General features: G+C 38.9%; 1 protein-coding gene across 2 annotated transcripts in view; it reads left to right on the top strand.

Moving 5' to 3' along the window:
* agtpbp1 (ATP/GTP binding carboxypeptidase 1) overlaps positions 1–23028 on the top strand; it is a 66976-nt gene extending 43948 nt beyond the window's left edge. For both annotated transcript variants that reach the window (XM_067413056.1, XM_067413057.1), the window contains exons 21-26: positions 1631–1811; positions 2910–3039; positions 3133–3264; positions 6612–6788; positions 14461–14630; positions 21525–23028. In XM_067413056.1, coding sequence (XP_067269157.1) covers positions 1631–1811; positions 2910–3039; positions 3133–3264; positions 6612–6788; positions 14461–14630; positions 21525–21699 — 965 coding nt within the window. In that variant the 3' untranslated portion in view covers positions 21700–23028. The remainder of the gene's footprint in view (positions 1–1630; positions 1812–2909; positions 3040–3132; positions 3265–6611; positions 6789–14460; positions 14631–21524) is intronic.
* Positions 23029–23258: the final 230 nt, after the last annotated feature.

The following is a 23258-nucleotide window of genomic DNA, read 5'->3' on the forward strand; positions in this document are numbered from 1 at the left end:
ACGTCACTTCCACCAACACACACACTTCCTTACATTCGGACGTGCGAGCCCAACTTTGTTCGTCGGATAATATAGTCATGTCCGAAGCAGCAGAGACAAATAAGAAAGAAAAGGTTTTGTTGGAGGAAAGCAATAAGAGGAAATGAAAAAGTGATGGGATTAAATGCAGGACGAGGACCAACATGTGACCAGCGTTTGCTCGTCGGAGTGAGCTGAAGGAGGCGTGCCCGACCGATGCTGTCATGCTTGTTACGGTGATTACCTACCACTCAAACATTGAACTGAAGTATCATATAGATTCTGTAAAACAGTAACTAATAGACTACTATAATGACGCTGGCTTGTAAACGTGAGCATCGTGATTATTTGGCGTTTGAAAAAAATAAAACCCATGAAATTATATTCATATGACATGCTGAAGCATATGCCACTGACTGTAACGTTACCTGGGATGAAGACATTTCACACACGCCGCCAGAAGAACTGTTCAGGGGAACTGTTAGTGCTGCACCGACCCGCGGGACGCTTTTATGAAGTTATTTGGCCCGCACCGCACCACTGTATATATTTTTACAACCCGCCGCGCACCTGCGACCATTAAATAGACATACGGGGTCCGCGGGTTATGAGACGACCCGCACATAACTAGTTCAGGGCTATCAGGGTTGTCATGTCAACAAATGCACGCGCGATGGCATCCCCTGTTGTAGGATGACAGCTCTTATGACAGTAGTTGAGGACATTTTTTTTCCAAACTGTAGGGGGACCCAGAGAGCAAAAGTAGCCAAGTGCGGCTTTAATAAGTGCAAATAAATGCTGTCCATTAAAATTTCTATTCATCAAAGAATCCTGAAAAATAAAATGTATCATGGTTTCCACAACATTTTTAAGCAGCACACAGATAATAATCATAAATGTTTCTTGATTATAAAATCATCATCATATGAGAATGATAAGTGAAGGATCACTGAAGACTGGAGTAATGATGATAAACTCATCTTTGATCACAGGAATAAATTACACTAGGCCTACTATATAGTCACATAGAAAAAAAATATGTTTTTAATTTGTAATAATATTTTACAATTACTGTTTTAACTGTATTTTTGATCAAATAAATGCAGCCTTGGTGAGCAGAAGATACTAAAGATTAAAAAAGTTGGCCATAAGCACTTTATTATTCATATGATATACTTTATTGTCAATAAATAGCCTACATTGAGATGGCTTGAAAAACACACATAAAGCATATTGTCGCAATCGTCTGATTGTCGTCGTCACGATTCATCACTCATATCGGTTCTACGAATCCACTTTTGGACTTTCTGTGAGAGCGCCCTCCTCATATTTAGATACGAATAAAATCGTGGGCCGTGACCTCAGAAGTGCACTATCAACAGAGGTTAGAGAAAGCTGTTTTTAGCCTCCCTGTTAACTTGCCCGCTCCGTAACGCCGGTTCAAATCCCGCTCGGAGCAGGTCGACTAGGATCGGTGAGACCCAGTAAAAGTGCGGGGGATTAAAATACATTTTATTAAAAGTGCGGGGGGCACTTAAATTTCACTGTAATTTCAGCCTTCGTGAATGAGTGTGGCTCGCTCAGCTATGCTGTAACGTGTGTGTGTTTGTAGGAAGCCGTCCAGTGGTGTTTCTGTCTGCGCGGGTGCATCCTGGAGAGACTAACTCTAGCTGGGTGATGAAGGGCACTCTGGAGTTTCTCATGAGCTGCAGTCCTCAAGCCCAAAGTCTACGAGAGAGCTACATCTTCAAAATCATCCCCATGCTCAACCCTGACGGGGTCATCAATGGAAAGTATGTCAACAAACAACAACAATCACCTCCACATTCCACACTGGTTCTGCAAATCAACAGAAGCTGTTGACACTGTAGATGACACTGCTTTAAAAAAAAGTCATCATTAGAGTGCAGCACAAACCTAGGATTTTTAGCTGTTTTATACATGTATGAAATGGGCAGGAATATATAGTGCATATTAAAAAGTATGCAGATATTGTTTAACACTTAAAGGGTTAGTTCACCCAAAATGAAATTGATGTCATTAATGACTAATGTCGTTCCACACCCGTAAGACCTCGGTTCATCATCAGAACACAGTTTAAGATATTTTATATTTAGTCCGACAGCGTATCCAAGTGTATACACACTATACTGTCCATGTCCAGAAAGGGAATAAAAACATCATCAAAGTAGTCCATATGAGACATCAGTTAGTTCATTAGAATCTCTTGAAGCATCGAAAATACATTTTGCTCCAAAAATAACAAAAACTACAAATTTATTCAGCATTGTCTTCTCTTCCGTGTTTGTTTTCAACCCTCACATAAAGATTCAAACGGTTGTGAATCAGTGTATTGATTCATGATTCGGATCACGTGTCAAACTGCTGAAATCACGTGACACTAGCGATCTGAATCATTGATCGATTCACTGATTCACAACCATTTGAATCTTTATTTGAGGATTGAACACGAACGTGGAAGAGAAGACAATGCTGAATAAAGTCGTAGTTTTTGTTATTTTTGGACCAAAATGTATTTTCGATGCTTCAAGAGATTCTAATTAACCCACTGATGTCACATATGGACTACTTTGATTATGTTTTTTTTCCCTTTCTGGACATGGACTGTATAGTGTGCATACACTTAGAAATGCTGTCGGACTAAATATAAAATATCTTAAACTGTGTTCTGAAGATGAATGGAGGTCTTACTTGTGTTGAACGACATTAGGGTGAGTCATTAATGACATCAATTTCATTTTTGGGTGAACTAACCCTTTAATGAAAGTTATTACGCAGTGCTACAGATATTAGTAAGGGCAATACTTCTACATGAATTTGATCTGTAAACTAATCACATATTTCCACTCTTCTTTATTCTCACGCTGCAGTCATCGTTGTTCTCTGAGTGGGGAGGATCTGAACAGACAGTGGCAAAAGCCCAACCCAGAGCTGCACCCCACCATCTACCACGCCAAGAGTCTCCTGCAGTACCTCAGAGCTACAGGAAAAACTCCACTGGTGAGAGAGCAGCATGCTGTGTGTGAGAGAACTCGGTTTAAACTGTTTAAATCACACCAGCAGTGTGTCTATCTGTTAACTGTGTGTGTTTAGGTGTTCTGCGATTATCACGGCCATTCACGGAAGAAGAATGTCTTCATGTACGGCTGTAGTATTAAGGAGACGGTGTGGCAGACCAACGTCAACACCAGCACCTGTGACCTACACGAGGACCTGGGATACAGGGTAACACAACTGCACGCTCATCTTTTATTGGCCTCTTTTTGGCAAGTTTGATGAATTTAGATTAAATTTGACATTCACAACACACAGCTCCTCAGTCCATTCATACCAACTAACATACAAAATTGAGCTATTCATATTTAATGCATACATTGACATATTAAAGGAATCACACAAAAATAGAAAATTGGAAATGCTTGTGCACAACTCAAAAGAAGATTTTGGATTATTGTTTCAGATGTTTTTGTATTGATTAAATGAATGCTACCTTTGTGTAATTTTTGGTGCTTAGAAGTTTTGGGCCCCATTAAAATTCATATATAATATGGACAAAAACAACTGCACAGTCTTTTTTTTTTTACAGAATAAGGAAAGGAATACATTTTTCAAATCACATTAAGGCGAGTAAAAAACAGAATTGTCATTTTTTGGGAGATTTATTCTTTCAAAGAGGACCTATTATGCTCTTTTACAAAGTCTTGATTTAGTTTTTAGGGTCTACTAGAATAGGTCTTCATGCTTCAAAAACACCATCACATTTTTTGACATTTTTGCAGGTCCTCTCTTCTTAGTCTACCAGTAACACTCTATTTAGTTCCTGTTTCTTTGAAGCCCCTCCTTCCGAAAAGCACAATGTGCTCTGATTGGTTACCTGGACCAGTGTGTTTTGATTGGTCAACCTTTTTGACCATGGTATGGAAGTGTCACATCAGGTTGAAAAAAATAGTGTCTGTGTCCGAAATTGCCCCCAATACCCTTAAAAATGACAATATTTGAAGGGACAGCCATTTGTAGCAGTGTCCGAAACCATAGTGGATGATATCGAGTGCACCCATTCAGTCTCACAATGCACCGCAATAACAAGTTTAAAACGGATGTATGCTTAACGGCTAGAAAATGCCAATGTGATGGTTGCAACAAATTAATTCCTGCATCTGACCAGAAGATGGCGCCCGCACCTGAATCATCCATTTGAATTGATTATTAAATTAAGGTTTTTTCATGGTAGTTTCCATTATAGAGATAAATCTTTTCATTACTACTGGTACTGCCAGTTTTCTAAACACTACGCAAAAGCGGCAGCCCTTCAGTGTCTGAATTCACTCACTCCTTTTCATTCACTTCTTCAAGTGGATTATGCTAAAGGGTTAGTTCACCCAAAAATGACAATTCTCTCATTAATGACTCACCCTAATGTCGTTTGACACTCGTAAGACTTTCGTTCATCTTCAGAAACAAATGAAGAGATTTTTTGTTGAAATCCGATGGCTCAGAAAGGCCTTCATTGACACCAATGTCATTTCCTCTCTCAAGACCCATAAAAGGTACTAAAGATGTCATTACAAAGCCCATCTCACTACAGTGGCTCTATAATAAATTTATGAATAGTTTTTGAGGTCTTACGGGTGTCGAACGACATTAGAGAATGTAATTATTGACAGAATTTTAATTTTTGGGTGAACTAACCCTTTAAAGGGGGGGTGAAACACTCAGTTTCAGTCAATCTCATGTCAATCTTGATTACCTATAGAGTAGTATTGCATCCTTCATATCTCCAAAAAGTCTTTAGTTTTATTATCTTTATAAAATAAATATAGGCTGTACCGAGTCTTTCCGGAAAAAACCGAGCGCCTGGAGGCGTATCGTGTGGGCGGAGCTAAAGAATGACGATCGCGAACAAAGCGCTAACGTCCTCAAGCGTGGAGAAACCCATGGCTATCTCAGCTAATACAGATAATGATCCAGAATCAAATCTGAGGCTGAAATAAATTGAACAGGAGAAACAGCAACGGCAGGACGTCCGTCTCTGTGGTATGTACTGTATTTAGTGGTCTGTCAACATTTGTGTGTCTTTACTCGCAGTTTATGAGGACATGATTCGGTTTATGGACTATTGTATGCGACTAAACCTTAGCAGTAGCAAGCAAAACGGTTTTGCACGTCAGACTAGTGTAACGTTATACAGAACAACAATGGACTAACCGTTAGCGCATTTGAATGACGAAGCACGCGATCGTGTCGTTTACTGATGTTTACTCACGCAACGATAGCCGACAGCACAGACATTTGAAGCAGTTTAATTCACGGGCTGCTTCCAAAGCAGGACCGAACCTTTATCGCTGGGACCGCTCCGTCAAAAACACACTTCTTTGATATGATTTGGTGAAGTCCTGTGACAGCAGTGAACGGTGGAGATCCACTTTTGCGACGCGACTGAAGCGATGTTGTGAAGCTTCCCGTCATTTCTGCGTTCAAATCGGTTCAAATGCAGCGCTGCCTTCCCGGAATGCTGTGCTGAAGCGTTGAAGTCGCTCGACGTCACCCATAGGAATAAAGTGGAGCGCGGCGCCTGGATCGACTGGATCTGCAGCTGAGAGTGTTTATGGGCGTGCATTTCCTCTCTCGCTCTGGTCACGCGTGCGCGCACCATACCGGGAGAAGAGCCCGTACGGCCCATGCAAGGACCTTCTGCTCTATTAACGTCAACCCGAGCCATACTCGAAAAAAACTCTCCGAAACTTGTGAGAAACCGGAAGGAGTATTTTTAACACAGAAATACTCCATCAAACGTCCAACATTAGTTTTTGAAACTTTGTCTATGTTTAGGATGGGAATCCAAGTCTTTAACAGTGTAAAAAGCTCAGTATGCATGAAACAGCATTTCACCCCCCCTTTAATGGAGTAATGTAGGGAATAGGGAATGAGGGTATGAGGGTGATTTCAAACACAGCCAGTGTCTCTTGGACATGACAACAACACACTATTAACCAGACCTTGCCCCCTTTATTTTGCTTATGCCTTAGACGGGAATTATTTAAATGAGGAATATTGCGACATGTTCAGTCCTGGAACAAAACTCAAGACTACAATCAAGGCGTTTCAGAAACTGCGCACTGAAATAGAGCAGTGTTTCCCAACCCTGGAGGAACACCAACACTGCACATATTGGATGTCTTCCTTATTCGACCCATATATTGTATTATATTATTGTATTATATATTGGAGTCTCTACTAATGAGCTGATGAGTTGAATTAGCCGTGTTTGAGTTTGAAAATGTCTTGGTGTGCCTCCAGGAACAGGATTGGGAAACACTGATATAGAGAATAACTCCTTTTGGAGTAACTTTTTGCTTTGGAACTTTGTAGAATCTTTTCATGCTCAAAGAGCAACATTAATTCAAGTTTAAAATGTAAAAATTAAAATGATAGTATCTCTTTTAAAGGCGGCATAAACAGTTTTATTCTAAGAGAGAGTGGAAAATAATCATGTAAAAGTTTTCTCTTCATCAGCGTTGATCTTGTCATGTAAATAAGCTAAAGCCACTTCTCATGTGCTCCGTGTGTTTCAGACTCTGCCGAAGCTGCTCTCTCAGATGGCTCCAGCGTTCAGCCTGTCCAGCTGCAGTTTTGTAGTTGAGCGCTCCAAAGAGGCCACGGCGCGTGTGGTGGTCTGGAGAGAGATCGGAGTGGAGCGCAGTTACACCATGGAGAGCACCCTGTGTGGCTGTGACCAGGGCAAATACAAGGTGAGCGCGGGGTATTTATACACTAACTTTAACCTTAATATAACCGCATATTTTTAAAACCTCTAAATGTCATTTTGCTGAAAATTACCAAGAATATCAGATAACACCTGATAAAGAACAAAAGTTCACACGGGATATAAATTTCCATTTGGTTCTTGTTATCCAATTATTTCTGGATCAGAGAAGGGGCAGGAAACAATTGACCGTAACAAACAGGGTTCTTACGTCATGCGTGCCATGAGAAAACAGTGCAGGGATCAGTGATTGGCCAGGCTCCGTGACAGAGTTTCTGTCCTATTTATTAAATTCAGTATTGATCATTTTTAATGTGTTTTGATGCCTTGCAAACTTAAAAATGTGGTTTTCTGTGAGGCGTTGAACACTGTTGCACATTCTGTTCATTTAAATGTTCAATTTATGTTTGTTGAAATATTGAGAATAAATTGGAGGCGTCAGCTAGAATGAGTTGGAAAATTATAAACAAATAACAGAATGTCATGTCAGTTTTTTTTTATTTTAGTTTTTTTCATAATAAAAATTTGTTTAATGAAACAAGAACATATGATTGTATAAAACTGTACAAAAATTATGAAAATACATTAATCATTTTATTTAGTTTTTAGTTTTCACCTAACCCCGATTCATTAAGGCCATATATTATATTATATTATATTATATTATATTATATTATATTATATTATATTATATTATATTATATTATATATTATATTATATTATATTATATTATATTATATTATATTATATTATATTATATTATATTATATTATATATATTATATTATATTATATTATATTAATTATATTATATTATATTATGTGAACAAAAAGACAAGAAACTTTTTAAATATATTATATGTATTATATTTAATATATATATAATTCTCAAAATCTCACAGGGTGTGAGAATAGTAAACAAAGAGATATGAACCTTTCGAAATATAACACCCAGTAACTTCACATGAATGCTGTGGAAACCAAAAAAAACATGACAAAAATATCAATGACTAACACCGGATCAGTTTGAACAGTAATGTGGTCTGTATGTGGGGTGCAAATAAATGTTGGTCAGTCTGACATCAAGGTTCTTGGCTTTCTTTGTGGGTGAGATTAAACTATCTAATGATATGACAAGGTCTTGGCAGGGCGGTTCTCAGCTGGAATGAACAACGGCTTCGTTTGTGATCAAATTCAGCCTTCTGAGATGCCACGCTTTAACCCGTGCTCGCAATTCTTACTGTACTCATTTGACACTGTAGTTCAGAGTTGCTGGGCCTCAGAACTCAAGGTTAACATTTTTTATTATGTTTATAGCTCTGCATTAACTCTTCCTTTGATGAGGGACCTTTTCACCAGTTATTTTGTTCTAGAAGAATGCTTTTTGCAATCCTGCAAGTCAAAACATCTTTAATGTTTTCACTTCATGAACTGGACTTGATTATTCTCATAGCCTGTCCAAAATCAACTTGGTGTCGAGAATGACGGGAAATAAGTTTGACCGCATCTACTCAGTCTTTTGACTATTTTCTTCGTTTTCACCAAATGTCTACAAACTTTCTAGAAACATTCTTGAAGTTGAGCTGGGGAATTTTGTAAATATATATATATTTAATTATTATTATTCTGATCTCAGTGACCAGGTTCCTCATTTATAAAATATTGCTGCGTGCGTGTGATTTAGGAATGTGTAGGTTAGCAAGTGAATTTGTATTCAATCTGGTTGTTTTACTCAAGATTATGCTGCTAGCTGTTTCTTTTTTTTATTATTTGTTTTACATTTAAGTTCCTTATTATAGCTAACCTGCAATTTTACAAATTTCCAGTTTGTTCCCATTTAAATCCTGTTAATTCCCATATAAGTTTCCAACTTTAAAAATTCTCAGGATCTTGCAACCCTAGAAATAGCACAACTGCAATTTTGTTGTTTGTCTAGATTCAGCTCTGCTTACTCTGGACTCTCAATCAGTGCTTGAAGTTGAAAAAATAAAGTGGTGGCTTTATTTTTTTATAATTAAAATGTATTATATTGTTTATATATCAGGGTAGGCAAGAACGATACATACAATAGGTTCTACACTACCTCACAAGTGCTGTCACTGCACTGTTAACAAATATTTTCATGATTTTTTACACCTTTCACAAATCTTTTGAAAAATCAGCTTAGATTCACAAACGTTGTTCAGAACACATTCATATTTTGAGTTTCTGTTGATAATTGTGACTCCCCTGGTACCGCCAACATGTGAGAGTGCCCACTTCGAGCACTGCTCTCAATCACCTCATACGCTTTTTCATCCAAATTGAAAGGACAATGCTATTTTGTTCTGTGTACTTTTGCGTCCATTCATTTTTCGATGTTTAAACCAAAAAATGAGATACAGAAGATGTGGTTCTTCATTAATAGTTCTTCTAACACTGACAAACTGTATATTGTATTTTATTGAAAATCATAGAAATAATATACAACTTATTATATATATATTATATATATATTATATACACCGATCAGACATAACATTATGACCACTGACAGGTGATGTGAATAACACTGATTATCTCTTCATCACAGCACATGTTAGTCGGTGGAATATGTTAGACAGCAAGTGAACATTTTGTCTTTAAAGTTGATGTGTTAGAAGCAGGAAAAATGGCCAAGCGTAAGGATTTGAGCGAGTTTGACAAGGGCCAAATTGTGATGGCTAGACGACTGGGTCAGATCATCTCCAAAACTGCTCTTGTGGGGTGTTCCCGGTTTGCAGTGGTCAGATCTATCAAAAGTGCTCCAAGGAAGGAACAGTGGAGAACTGACAACAGGGTCAGGACACGTGGGGAGCGAAGGCTGGCCCGCGTGGGCCGATCAAACAAATGAGCTACTGAAGCTTAAATTGCTCAAGAAGTTAATGCCAAAAGCGCCAACAGTGAGCATGTGAGCATCAGAACTGGACCAAAGATGAATGGAAGAAAGTGGCCTGGTCTGATGAATCACTTCTTCTTTTACATCACATGGAGGGGTCTAGTGGAGTCCATGCCTCGACAGATCAAGGCTGTTTTGGCAGCAAAAGGGGGACCAACTCAAAATTAGGTCATAATGTTATGCCTGATCAGTGTATAGTATGTTTTGTTTTTGTAAAGAATTCGTCACTGTGTGCTTTTGGTGTCAGTGAGCACATTTCTCTTGGACATGTGGCAGTGTGGGGTGCCTTGGGGGTGAGAACGGATTGACTTTTAAAAGGAGCAAGAGAGGAACAACTGATCACGATGTAGAAAACAGGTGCTCTGCAATCTTCCTTTTAAAATGAAGTTACCTCTCTGGTTCAGAGATATGGCTGTAATTCAAAAGTGCAGGAGAAACAATTTCTAATTTGGCCAAAGAGAACTAGTCAAATCGACAATGTTTTATATTATTTTGTGTATTTTAAATATTTCATAAAGATGAGCAGTCATAAAATTCTTCAAAGATCTCAGTATTTTATTTTGTGCAAAGCATGTACGATTTTAAATTCTGTTTTGATATTTAATTGTTCTTTTTACTTTTCTCAGCATGGCTAACAAAGGAAAAAGAATGTAAAAGTAGACAGAGCAACTTCTAATGATTTTTGTAGAAGAAGCACTAGCATTTTGTAATGACACAAATGAACAAATGACACTAATAAAGATGTCATCCATTAGAGAAAATCTGTAACAAATGTTGTGTCTTGTATGCATATATACTGTCACATGAGAGCTAAACAGATTTTTCATTTGTTAAAGGCAATGACCACTGCTTGTCCTGTCCTGATGAATAAATGTTAAATGTCATTGACAGGTTTTCATGATGAATGTGAACAGTAGATGGCGCTACAGACCAGCTGTGAAAGATGCAGTAGTCTCAGGCCTCTGATAGTGACTCACAGTCTTCTGTCTGTAGGACACATAATGGCGTCTCTGTGAGTTCAAATAACATGGCTGAAGCTTCTTTCTGTCCAGCATGACCAAATGAAAATGACAGTAATTAGATTAGTGCTGGAGTACATTATCCTGAATAGAACCTAAAGCAGCAGCATGAGCACTGTATTCTATAGGTAGTTTTCCGTCCACTATAAAAATGTGCGAATACCTGTGATGGAGCTGTCACCTAGCGGTTACGTTCTCTAACACACGTCATACTCACCACTGTCCTGCAGCGTTTCGCTCCAACCAGCTCCAAAACACCTGCCTGGAAGTTTTCAGTAATCCTGAAGACCTTGATTAGCTGGTTCATGTGTGTTTTATTGAGTTTGACATCTATTGGTTTACCAGTAGCACATGCTGGTGAGGTTTTATTCTTCTATACTAACTTGCGTTGTAGCCTACGATTCAATAGGTGTGATCATCGTACAGTCTACAATTCTACCCAAGTTTATTAGATCCATGGCATACTGTGTGGCAAAAAAAAAACATGTAAATACTGGCTTAGCAGTCTCTGTGAACATTTGTACAAAAGACAACAGCAAATTTTGTGTAAATATTGTAATCTAAATTTCTTTCTATGCAAAAGCGATTCATTAAGTGCTATTTACTTCACAGACAAAACCCAGAAAACAAAGCTGCTTCGTGGATGTGTAGTTTACTTGCTTCTGAATGTTTAGATCTTGGCAGCCATTGACTACCATAGTATTTTTCCCCCACTATGGAAGTCAATGGCTGCCAAGATCTGATTAGTTACAAATATTCTTCCAAATATCTTCATTTGTGTTCAGCAGAACAAAGACATTTATACAGGTTTGGAACAAGGAAGGGTAAATGATTACAGAATTTTAATTTTTGGGGCGAACCATCCCTTTAATCACAAACTTTGATAAATCCGATTAATTTTTCCTCAGAACCGCTTAGTGTATCAACCCAGTGCATTGTCAACACGCTACTTGGCTTCTAGGAAGACTGATAGAAACCACCTGTGAGCCCTTCCTTGAGGAAGCTGTGTACAGCCCGTCAATCAGATTAGATTTCACCAGATTGAGAAAGAACTTTTCAGATTTGTGCAATATGAATCAGAGATCAGACGATTAGTGCACAGACTCTTTTAGTTAGTTCCACAGATGCATCAGATTATTCCTGGTTGACTACAAAAAAAAAAAATGATGACTTATTTTTTGTTAGGTAATTTTCATATTGTTTATAAACTGTTAATTTAATATTAAAGAATTTGTTTCTGCCACAGAAAAACCCCCACAATGGAATCCTTTTGACCTCATACAATATTTTTGCTCTCGCAATTTTAAGTTTATATTAATTTATTTAGTTTATATATTGTTATCAATTTATATCACAGTTCTGAAAAAAAAAGATCTGAATTGTGAGAGATATACAATATTGCCAAAAGTATTGGGACACCCCTCCATATCATTGAATTCAGGTGTTCCAATCACTTCCATGGCCACAGGTGCATAAATCAAGCACTAGGCATGCAGACGCTTCTACAAACATTTGTGAAAGAATGAGTCGCTCTCAGGAGCTCAGTGAACTCAAGCGTGGTGCCGTGATAGGTTGACATCTGTGCAATAAGTCTATTCGTGAAATTTCCACTACTTAATATTCCACGGTCAACTGTTAGTGGTGTTCTAACAAAGTGGAAGCAATTGGGAACCTCAGCAATGAAGTGGTAGGCCATGTAAAATCACAGAGCGGGGTCAGCACATGCTGAGGTGCACAGAAGTCGCCAAATTTCTGCAGAAATTCCTTCAGATCAAGAACAGTGTGTAGAGAGCTTCATGGAATAGGTTCCCATGGCCAAGCAGCTGCATCTAAGCCTTTCATCAGAATATTCAATGCAAAGTGTCGGATGCAGTGGTGTAAAGAATACCGCCACTAGACTCGAGAGCAGTGGAGACGTGTTCTCTGGAGTGACCAATCACACTTCTCCGTCTTGTAATCCGATGGACGAGTGTTGGTTTGGCGGTTGCCAGGACTTGCCTGACTGCGTTGTGTCAAGTGTAAAGTTTGGTGGAGGGGGGATTATAGTGTGGGGATGTTTTTTCTGGGGTTGGGTTAGGCACTTCTTAATTCTTCAGCATACCAAGACAGGTGAGAAGAGTTTGGGGATGGCCCCTTTCTGTTCCATTATGACTGAGCACCAGTGCACAAAAGTGTCGGTCCATGAAGACATGGTTGAGTAAGTTTGGTGTGGAGGAACTTGACTCGCCTTAAGTCCTAAGCTCAACCCGATAGAACAGCTTAGGGATGAATTAGAGCAGAGACTGTGAGCCAGGCCTTCTCGTCCAACATCAGTGCCTGACCTCACAAATGAGCTTCTAGAAGAATGGTCAAAAATTCCCATAAACACACTCCTAAACCTTGTGGAAAGCCTTCCCAGAAGAGTTAAAGCTGTTATATCTGCAAAGGGTGGGCTAACTCCATATTAAACCCTATGGATTAAGAATGGGATGTCATTAAAGTTCATGTGCATGTAAAGGCAGGTGTCCTAAACTTTTGGTATATGATGTAATTGCAAAAAAGGCAGACTTGTGAAATTAAAAGTTTAAATGTCTTTTTGGTTTTTTTATTCTGTGGTAAAATAATTAAATATATAATTTTGAGGAAAAAAGGTATAAACTCTCAGTTGTGAGGAAAGTGTTAATTTTAGTTTTGTGCATAACCCTACTGACCAATTGTATTATTAAATGTAAAGTTATGCTTTTTGTTGCGCTGTCTGGTGCATATTCATTTTTGGATTCAACCAACATAAAATCAATCAACATAAAATTCTAGCATGATGTTGATTTCAACAAAAAATCATTTTAATATTTGTCTTTTCTTTATTTGAAAATAAGCTGTGGGATACGGTATTGCTTTTACAGTAGAAGTGAATGGGGCCAATTCATAAATAAATGAATACTGTGTTCTGATAGTATAGGCACAGGACATAAACAATATGCTTGTAAACATGATTTTACTGTGACAGAATCCCTTGTATACATTTTATGTGTAAAGATATTTCCAATTCTACTTTATTGCCATGGTAAAATAGCAGCTTAATCCTACAGTGTCAATCAAATGGATGTTGAAAATTTACAGCTCAAAGAATACCCAAGATTTTAAGTCATTTATAATATCTTAAGCTTCACATTTCTGCATATAAGCCTTCCAGAAATTGGTTTCCACTTCCATTGTAAGTGCCAGACTGCAATTTGCTTTTATTATTATTAAAGAGGAGGGATGAGTTAAAATAATAAATAAAAAAAAAAGTTCAATAATCTTTTGTAAAAACAGGTTGTGGTTTTCACCCCAAAGGTTTTTTGTTTTTGTATTTGTTTTTTTCAAGATCAAGGTAAATTGTACTTGATTTATCTTCTGGGAAACATGTAAGGATCTTCTGTTGCTTCCAAAGGACAGAACTTAATGAAAGAAATTTTTTTAAACAAAATAAGAAAAATTGGACATCTTCAGCCTATTCAAAAAGGCTCTTACAGTGTCGTGTTTCCTTCCTTCCCTTAATTTTATGTACACAATGCTTAATTGATATAATTCATCATGTCTCACATCCATTTTAGTCAAATCTACAGAGAACCCATACTGTCTGTATCAGCACATTTAAATCTCAGATGTCACCTGGTAATGAATGTAACCCAGATGTCATTTTGCAAACTAATCCTGTACAAATAGTGCTTGTAACAGGTGATCTGTGTGTGTGTTTGCAGGGTCTCCAGATCGGCACAAATGAGTTGGAGGAAATGGGAGCTCAGTTTTGTTTGGCTCTGCTCAGGCTAAGACGCTTCACGTCCCCCTTGGAGCTCCACAACCACAACTCTCATCTACTGGACATGGAGAACGACCTGATAGACACACGCAGCATCCCCAACATCACCAGGTAAACCACACACACACACACCCCAGTACAATGATCATATCCAGCTCAGGGACGTCCTGTTATTGTGCTGCCACATGAACCGGCACAAACCGTTTGAAGACGCAACAGCTGCCCTATCGAATTTCAATACAACATTAAGCAGCTCGGAGCTCACAATGTTCAGAACAATAATAGCCCTGATGTCCATGATGTCAGAAGCTTCCAGATTCTAGAAGCTTCTTGGGAACGTACTTCAGCCCCTCCCAACTTGTGTATTTCTGTAATGGATAAAAACATACACACACACACACATATGATCTTGCAGCCCTCTTCTAATGGCCGGCACCACTTGAGGAGATGTCGGTCACATGGGGCTCGGCGCACTTGAGTGAAGAGAGAAGCACTCTGCTCATTATAGTCATCTAATCACCTGATCAAAACGCCCGCTAATCCACTTTGAGTCTGCCCCCCCTCCCCTTGGCTGTCTCGCACGGATCCAGTTTCTTCCCCCTCACACCATTAAAACCATTAAAAACCCACTAAAACCAGCCAAACCACCAGACCACACATTAAACCATTTAACTGCTTAACAAGAGGGCCATAAAACCATCATCACTCTTAGTAAGGTTATTGTGTTAGGAGAGAGAGATACGGAGCAAGAGGGATGCAGAGAAATTCCTCCTCTGCCGCCACATGAGGTTTTCGACCGCTACCCTACAGGAGTCGTTTGTTGGTTTTGTTGTATTGACCGGTCATTTATTATAGCTCAAACTTTAGGTTAGGGGGTTGTCCAAATCTCTAACCCTAAGTATTAAACGGTGGCTCGTCCCACACTGTTTGTGCTACAAACGTGAATGATGCCTCAAATTGTGTGGCTTGTTGAGGAGAGGCGGGAAATCCCATAGACTTTTATTGAAAGGGTCCCGACTCCTGAGCTATATATAGAGGGCCAAATAAACAATGGATACTTGTGGGTGGGCTCTGTTTTCTTGGTCCACAATGCACCAATGATCATGGAAAATTAGGAAATATCTGGTCATTTTTAAATTGTAATTTCTGAGCTTAAGCTATACAGTTAGGTCTATATACCCACCTACAGGATTATTAGGAACACCTGTTCAATTTCTCATTATAATGCAATTATCTAATCAACCAATCACATGGCAGTTGCTTCTTAGGGGTGTGGTCCTGGTCAAGACAATCTCCTGAACTCCAAACTGAATGTCAGAATGGGAAAGAAAGGTGATTTAGGCAATAATTAATCTAACCATTTCTAGGGTTTACAAAGAATGGTGTGAAAAGGGAAAAACATCCAGTATGCGGCAGTCCTGTGGGCGAAAATGCCTTGTTGATGCTAGAGGTCAAAGGAGAATGGGCCGACTGATTTAAACTGATAGAAGAGCAACTTTGACTGAAATAACCACTCGTTACAACCAAGGTATGCAGCAATGCATTTGTGAAGCCACAACACACACACAACGTTGAGGCGGATGGGCTACAACAGCAAAAGACCCCACCGGGTACCACTCATCTCCACTACAAATAGGAAAAAGAGGCTACAATTTGCACAAGCTCATCAAAATTGGACAGTTGAAGACTGTAAAAAATGTTGCCTGGTCTGATGAGTCTTGATTTCTGAGACATTCAGATGGAGAAATGTCAGATTCAGAGTCAGAATTTGGCATAAACAGAATGAGAACATGGATCCATCATGCCTCGTTTCACTGTGCAGCCTGGTGGTGGTGGTGTAATGGTGTGGGGGATGTTTTCTTGGCACACTTTAGGCCCCTTAGTGCCAATTGGGCATCGTTTAAATGCCACGGCGTACCTGAGCATTGTTTCTGACCATGTCCATCCCTTTATGACCACCATGTACCCATCCTCTGATGGCTACTTTCAGCAGGATAATGCACCATGTCACAAAGCTCGAACCATTTCAAACTGGTTTCTTGAACATGACAATGAGTTCACTGTACTAAAATGGCCCCCACAGTCACCGGATCTCAACCCAATAGAGCATCTTTGGGATGTGGTGGAACAGGAGCTTCGTGCCCTGGATGTGCATCCCACAAATCTCCATCAACTGCAAGATGCTATCCTATCAATATGGGCCAACATTTCTAAAGAATGCTTTCAGCACCTTGTTGAATCAATGCCACGTAGAATTAAGGCAGTTCTGAAGGCGAAAGGGGGTCAAACACAGTATTAGGTCTATATACCTGAGGATGGGTTTTTGTACTACATTGTAAAGCGACCTTGGGTTCCTGAAAGGCCCTATAAAAAATAAAAATATTATTATTTTATTATTATTAGTATGGTGTTCCTAATAATCCTTTAGGTGTGTACATATTTGGACACAAGCACAACTTTTTTTTTTAACCTGTTTACCAAGTACAGTTATATAATGAGTACAGGCTTAAAGTGCACACACTCAGCTTTAATTTGGTATTCACATCCAAACTGGAGGAAGGGTTTAGGAATTACCATGACCCCCAGGTGTGGGCTATTCCTTCATAATGTTTACATCAATTATGCCGTGTGTCCAACCAAAGTGTTTTAGCTAGCTGAAAATGCCCTGCTGTCAGCGCTTTGGTAGCGCAGCAGTATTTTTTTCAGTTAAGACTCATTGCTTGCTATGATACAGAATATCCGTGGAAGTGTTACTAGTATCTCATTTCACAGATAATTGGTTTCTGTATTGAGTCTATATAAAAATGCTGATACAATGTAAAGTATTCGCTCTGGCTCTTGTTTTAAATTTTGTTCCTTTATATGCTCCCTATTGTTGTCATCTGTTGATGTTATAAAAGCAGTATGTGGGGGTTGGTTGGTGTGGTATTGGTCCCGCCCCACCTCTGATGTGATTGGACAGCTAGGTGAACAGTGACAGTGATGAGCACTGCATTTTACCTAAAGTTGAACATTCTTTAACTCTCGGCGACTGGTAAAAACAGCGAGCACTCCCATTGAAAACAATTGGATACGCCAGCCAGCCGCATGAAAAACCGCTTTGGTGGACACGCGGCCTTAAGCAGGTAAAAGGGCTGTGTTCGGAATCGCCCCTATACCCTCATTCTCTATTCCCTACATTTCTTCACTAATATAGTCCACTAGAAGGAGTGAATGAAAAGGAGTGAGTGAATTCGGACACTGGTGGAAGGGCTGTTTAATAATAATTTGACTCAGTCATGGAAACTAGCATGTATAAACTTTAATTAAACAATTTTAATAATCAAAGTAATAAGGCATTTAAACCTGTATGGCATTATGCTGTAGCCACATTAGCGGTTTTGGAAAATGGATGAATCAGCTGTGGGCTCCATATTCTGGTCAGACGCGGGAATTAACTGGATTGAGTGTACATCAGTTGGTTGAAGCGCTATCCAATTGCATGCAGAGGGAATTTGAAAGATATCCGTTTATCACGCCCCTTGAATTGAGCCCTGCCAATAGTGAGTTCCCAGACTCAGCATCGTGATGTGGGTCTGGCTTTTTCAGGCCAAGCTTGATTGAGTGCACTCGATAGCGTCCAGTGTGGTTTACCAATACTACACCACTACAAACGGTTGTCCCTTCAAATAGTGCCATATTTAAGGGTATAGAGGGGCGATTTCAGTCACAGCCCGGAATTGATACTAAGTGTGGCATGTGCACCCACATCATGTGGTCAGAGGAGCTGTCCAACCAAGTGAAACCAAGTCTCCATTGGAGAGATAGCAGGAACATTAGGAGTAGCCAAATCAAACATTTTGGTACATTTCTGAGTAGTAAAGAACACACTGGAGAGCTCAGCAATGTGAAAAGACCTTGACATACAATCAAGAGCAGATTTCACAAGAGATGGTTAACCACATGGTGTAAACCATTCATAAGCCTCAAGAATAGAAAGCCACATTATACTTTGCCAAAAACCATCTAATAAGTAAAGAAGTTGACTATTCTGCAATAGCCGATCGAGCATGCATTTCACTTGCTGAAGACAAAACTAAAGGAGGAAAGACCCTGTGAAGAGAGTCAAAGCCTGGCGAAGCAACACAAAGGAGCAAACCCAGGCTTTGGTGATGTCCATGGGTTCCAGACTTCAGGCTAATTACTAAACGTTTCACATTTATGTGCTTGTTCAGCCGCTTGAATTAAAGCTAAAAGTCTGCACTTAAATATCCTCTTGATTGTTTTATTTTAATTCTATTCTGGTGGCATACAGAGCCAAAATTATGAAAATTGTGTCAATGTCCAAATATATTTGGCCTAACTGTATATAACGGGTGTAACAGTCCACAGAAGTCATGCTTCTGTACATCCCTCGGTTTTAGGGTCACGGTTAGATACAACAGGAAAAGTAACAAATCCCCAATGATATGTTTTCATTTAGTCCCCCCTGAGGTAGTTGGTACAGTACAGCCTCTTTTAGTGTATTAAGCACTTAAGCAGACAGTAGTTTTCTGCACTCCTGTAGTCTTTCTGTAAGCCCCAGTGATTGGCCCATCTGGATGATGTTGCATTATTAAAGGGATAGTTCACCCTAAAAGGAAAATGATCCCATAATTTACTCACGCTCAAACCATCCTAGGTGTATATGAATGACATTCTTCTTTCAGATGAATACAATCGGAGTTGTTGTCCGTAACTTTTTTTTGTGTTCAAGATTTTAAAAAATTATATAATGAGAATGTACAACATGAATCCATTTTCCAAATCGTGTTTTTGTCTTACCCTGAATCATTATGGTACACTTATAATAAGTATTTATATTGGAACTATTTCAGGCCAGACTGGTAGGTACCGCTGCGGAAGAGCACAGTCCCTGCGTGATCCGCCATAGACATAAACAGAGAGAAGTAGCTCCGGCTGCAGTGTTCTTCCGCAAGACGCATGCAGTTCTGTTTATTAACCACTAGAGTGCAAAAAGTTACGACTGCAGCTTTAAAAATGTCCTGGCTAATCCAAGCTTTATAGACCCTTTTACTGTTTGTATACAATGATGACGTAGCAACGTATGCGCGCGCATTTTGGCAACAAACTTTGGCAAGAATCAGCAGCAAGTCAAGCTACGTGAGCGGATTAAGCAACACAAACCGAGAAAGTTATTTTAAAAAGTTGACTTTATCAAATGGTATTCGGCTACCAGATCCGCGTACTATAGTGGAGTGGATAGAAGATGTTAGCAGATGGCCAGATATAACTTAGTGGTCGGATATATACGTATTTAGTTGAGAAACCGAGCGTGTACACCCGAGACAAGCATATAAATCACTGGATGCTTATGAATACGCTGTCTGTGGGCATGTAAGTTGCAGAATGTCCAATACAATTTTCTACATTTATTCTTATCCTTCACACAGACATACATTTATCATTTTCCTTTCATTTTATGTTATTGATTCGTGTCGACACTTCTGTTTAAAGTTTAATTTTGTAATGCTATAACGTTAGTACTTTAATAGCAACTATGTTGCTTGCATACATTTCTCAGATGGTTATTTTGCAATTAAACTATTAATAAAATCATTACAAATGAAGTTGATAAGTACTGTGATTATTGATATGATAATCTGGGGGTGGGGGTACATTATACACACCAGTGGCAGCCAATGTTGGGAGGTTTATTATAAATAATTAAGTTTCAAGTGCAGTAAATGTTTTACAAATGATTTTTTTATGCAAGCATTTTTATGTCTTCGTTCCAATCAATGCATTTAATCGCCTGCGTACCGCCGGTTCTTCTGAAACGGCCGTGATCCTGTCAGAATTCTATAAAACTTAAGCCCATTGGTGGAATAGCGATTAGAGCAACCAAAAACGCAACAGCCAGATGCTGGGAATACATTTTGATGCTGGGAAACCGTTTTGATAAACTTTCGGAGTTGCTCACACGTTAGAACCACTAGGGAACAACACCACTTCCGTTGCCAAAATGCGCGCGCAACTCTTTGATCACGTGGGCTGTAAAAGGGTCTATAGTGGCAGGCCAAAATCTGAAACCCAAAAAAGTGCATTCATCCATTATAAAAGTAATCCACACAACGGTTAATATAGGCTTTCTGAAGTGAATCGATGGGTTTGTGTTAGAATAATATAAATATTAAAAACTTTAAAGTAAAGTATCTAGCTTCTCGCAGACCATCTTCCAGATTCAGAAAGTGTAAGGCCTCTCGCAGTTCAAGCTTAAGTCGTCATCGTTGCAGCAATTGTGCTTTTTACGTAAGTTAAATACAAAAGAAAGTCTGCCGGAAGCTAGATAAAAAAAAATATATAAAAAAAACATTATGCTTTTGTAAAATAAAGCAAACAGGTTGTCGCTTTGTGCCATCCCAGTTTCCTTTCCGTGAAGTTTGTGGAGCGCATCAAAAAAAATAATGTACACTTCGTGTATAGGCAAGCTCTCGCATGCCTTCTGAACTCCTGTTTTGAGGTGCATAAATCGTCTTTTCTTCTGCTCTTTTTTTCCTGATGTGTCAGTTAGCAAACAGTGTTGCATTACCGCGTGTGCCCCCTTCTGGATTGGAGTGTGGATCACCTGTGACTGACTGTATTCGTTCTGTGATGGTTGGGGACGAATACATGTACCGTTACACGCCTAGTATATAATAATAAATTATTATTGCTTTTATAATTGTTTTTCTAATTGTGCTGAACATCACTACTTTTATTTTCTATAAATACTTTTACCGGCAATTACCTAGAACTCCTTAGTAACAACACCTCCCCTAATGTCACCCAAACAGCACTTACAGAAAAGATCAAATCTCATGTGTTAAGGTGGTGTTCATAGAAATGAGGTAAGCTGTTTGTGACTTATGGGAATGAACTGTTCTGTTGTGTCTGTTTCTGTCTGAAGATATAATCTCACCTCTCATATACTCATCTTAGCTGACATAATAAATGACAGCTGCGTGTGTGTGTGTTTTTCTGCAGTAACACCACATATGTGTTGGATGAGGACGAGCCAGCCTTCCTGGAGGAAGTGGACTACAGTGCAGAAAGCAATGACGAGAATGACCCGGATCTCGAACCCGATCTCCAGGACAACCATGCCCTCCCGGACCCCAATTCTGACTCCGAGTTGAGCCACCAAGACTCTCTTAACTAAAACCCCACCAGGCTCACTTTAATATAAGGCTTTAGCTGAACTCACTGGTCTTTGCCTGTGTTATACGTCACCTGCGTTCGCCTAATTGCCTACTTCAATAGAACTTGTTCACAAGACTTGCCTCAATTAGTATAACCAAACCAGAAGATCTGCTTTCTGACAGCAAACATCACATAACATAATGCAGAAAGTTGTTTTGAGACCAAAACGAATATAGATGCTTTGCAAGCTATAGCACTCAAAGTAGTTACATAGAAATCAATCTCGAACACTTAAATCATCTATATGTCATTCCAAACCTGTTTGACTTTCATTCTTCCGTGGAACACAAAAGGAGATGTTGTGAAGAATGTTCACGCTGCTCTTTTCCGTGCAATGAAAGCATACTGAAACCAGGTGCTGTCAAGCTTAAAAAAAACACTATAAAAGCAGATTTGTGTGCTCCAGTCCAGATCTTCTGAAATGTAACACGTTCCACAGGGGGGAAGTCATACAGATTTGGAATGATAAGAAGTTGAGTAAATGACAGAAACTTATTTAATAATAAAGAAATTATTAAATTATTTATGCTCAAACTAAATTGAAGTGTTATGTGCTAAACCGAAATGATAAAAGGTCATGACCATTTAATGTTTCCTGAAACACCAGATTTGCATCTCTTTAAGAACCGATGGTGCGGCTGTAATCCTGATACTGAATGACGTATGGTCATCTCGAAAACCACAGTCACCCAACTTCACCATGAGGACAGAATCCACACCTCGCAGTAAAACAATGCAATCTAATGAATGTAACATCACTCTTATTCTCACGAGAACGCTCACCTGTGCTTCCTGTGGCGTCCCGATAGGATCACCATGAGGTCGCAGCGCTAGATCCGTGTTGTATTCGTGTGAGCGCGTTCACGGCACATTTTGTGGCTGTAATTGCTTTTTAAGTGAGAGAGCTTCTGTAATTTTAATTTAGATGTTAATATTTCTTTGTTGCATTTGTATAATTAGTGCATGTTTTTTTGAAAGTTGCCTTTTAATTTATTTTATTAGTTTTATTTGTTTATTGGGAGAACAGAAGGGTAAAACTCTATTTCGACAGTGTGTTAGTGTGCTTGTGTGTATTAGTGTTTGTTTGATGTCAGCAGTTGGCCAAAGTATGTATGTGTGGGGTAAAGAATATAGTTTGGTTGTGTTTGAGTGTTTGTCAGTCTTTGATTGAAATGATGGGTAATAAACAACTAAATTAAGCTGATCTGTCGCTGTGGCACTTAACTTGTATTTAAATGACTGAATGTTTGCCTCCCACAGAATATTAAAAAAAGTTTGGGGTCAAAAAGATTTTTGCTTTAATTAATACTTATATTTGGCAAGGACACATTACATTGATCTAGAGTGACAGTAAAGGCATTTATAATGTTACAAAAGATTTCTGTTTCAAATAAATGCTGTTCTTTTTAACTTTTTATTCATAAAAGAAAAGAACAAAAGTATTAAGAAGCACAACTGTTTTCAACATAGATTTTAATAAGAAGTGTTTCTTGAGCACCAAATCAGCAACACTGAAGT

The sequence above is a fragment of the Pseudorasbora parva genome, chromosome 13 (assembly GCF_024679245.1).
Source record: "Pseudorasbora parva isolate DD20220531a chromosome 13, ASM2467924v1, whole genome shotgun sequence".
In the NCBI taxonomy this organism is placed as follows: domain Eukaryota; kingdom Metazoa; phylum Chordata; class Actinopteri; order Cypriniformes; family Gobionidae; genus Pseudorasbora; species Pseudorasbora parva.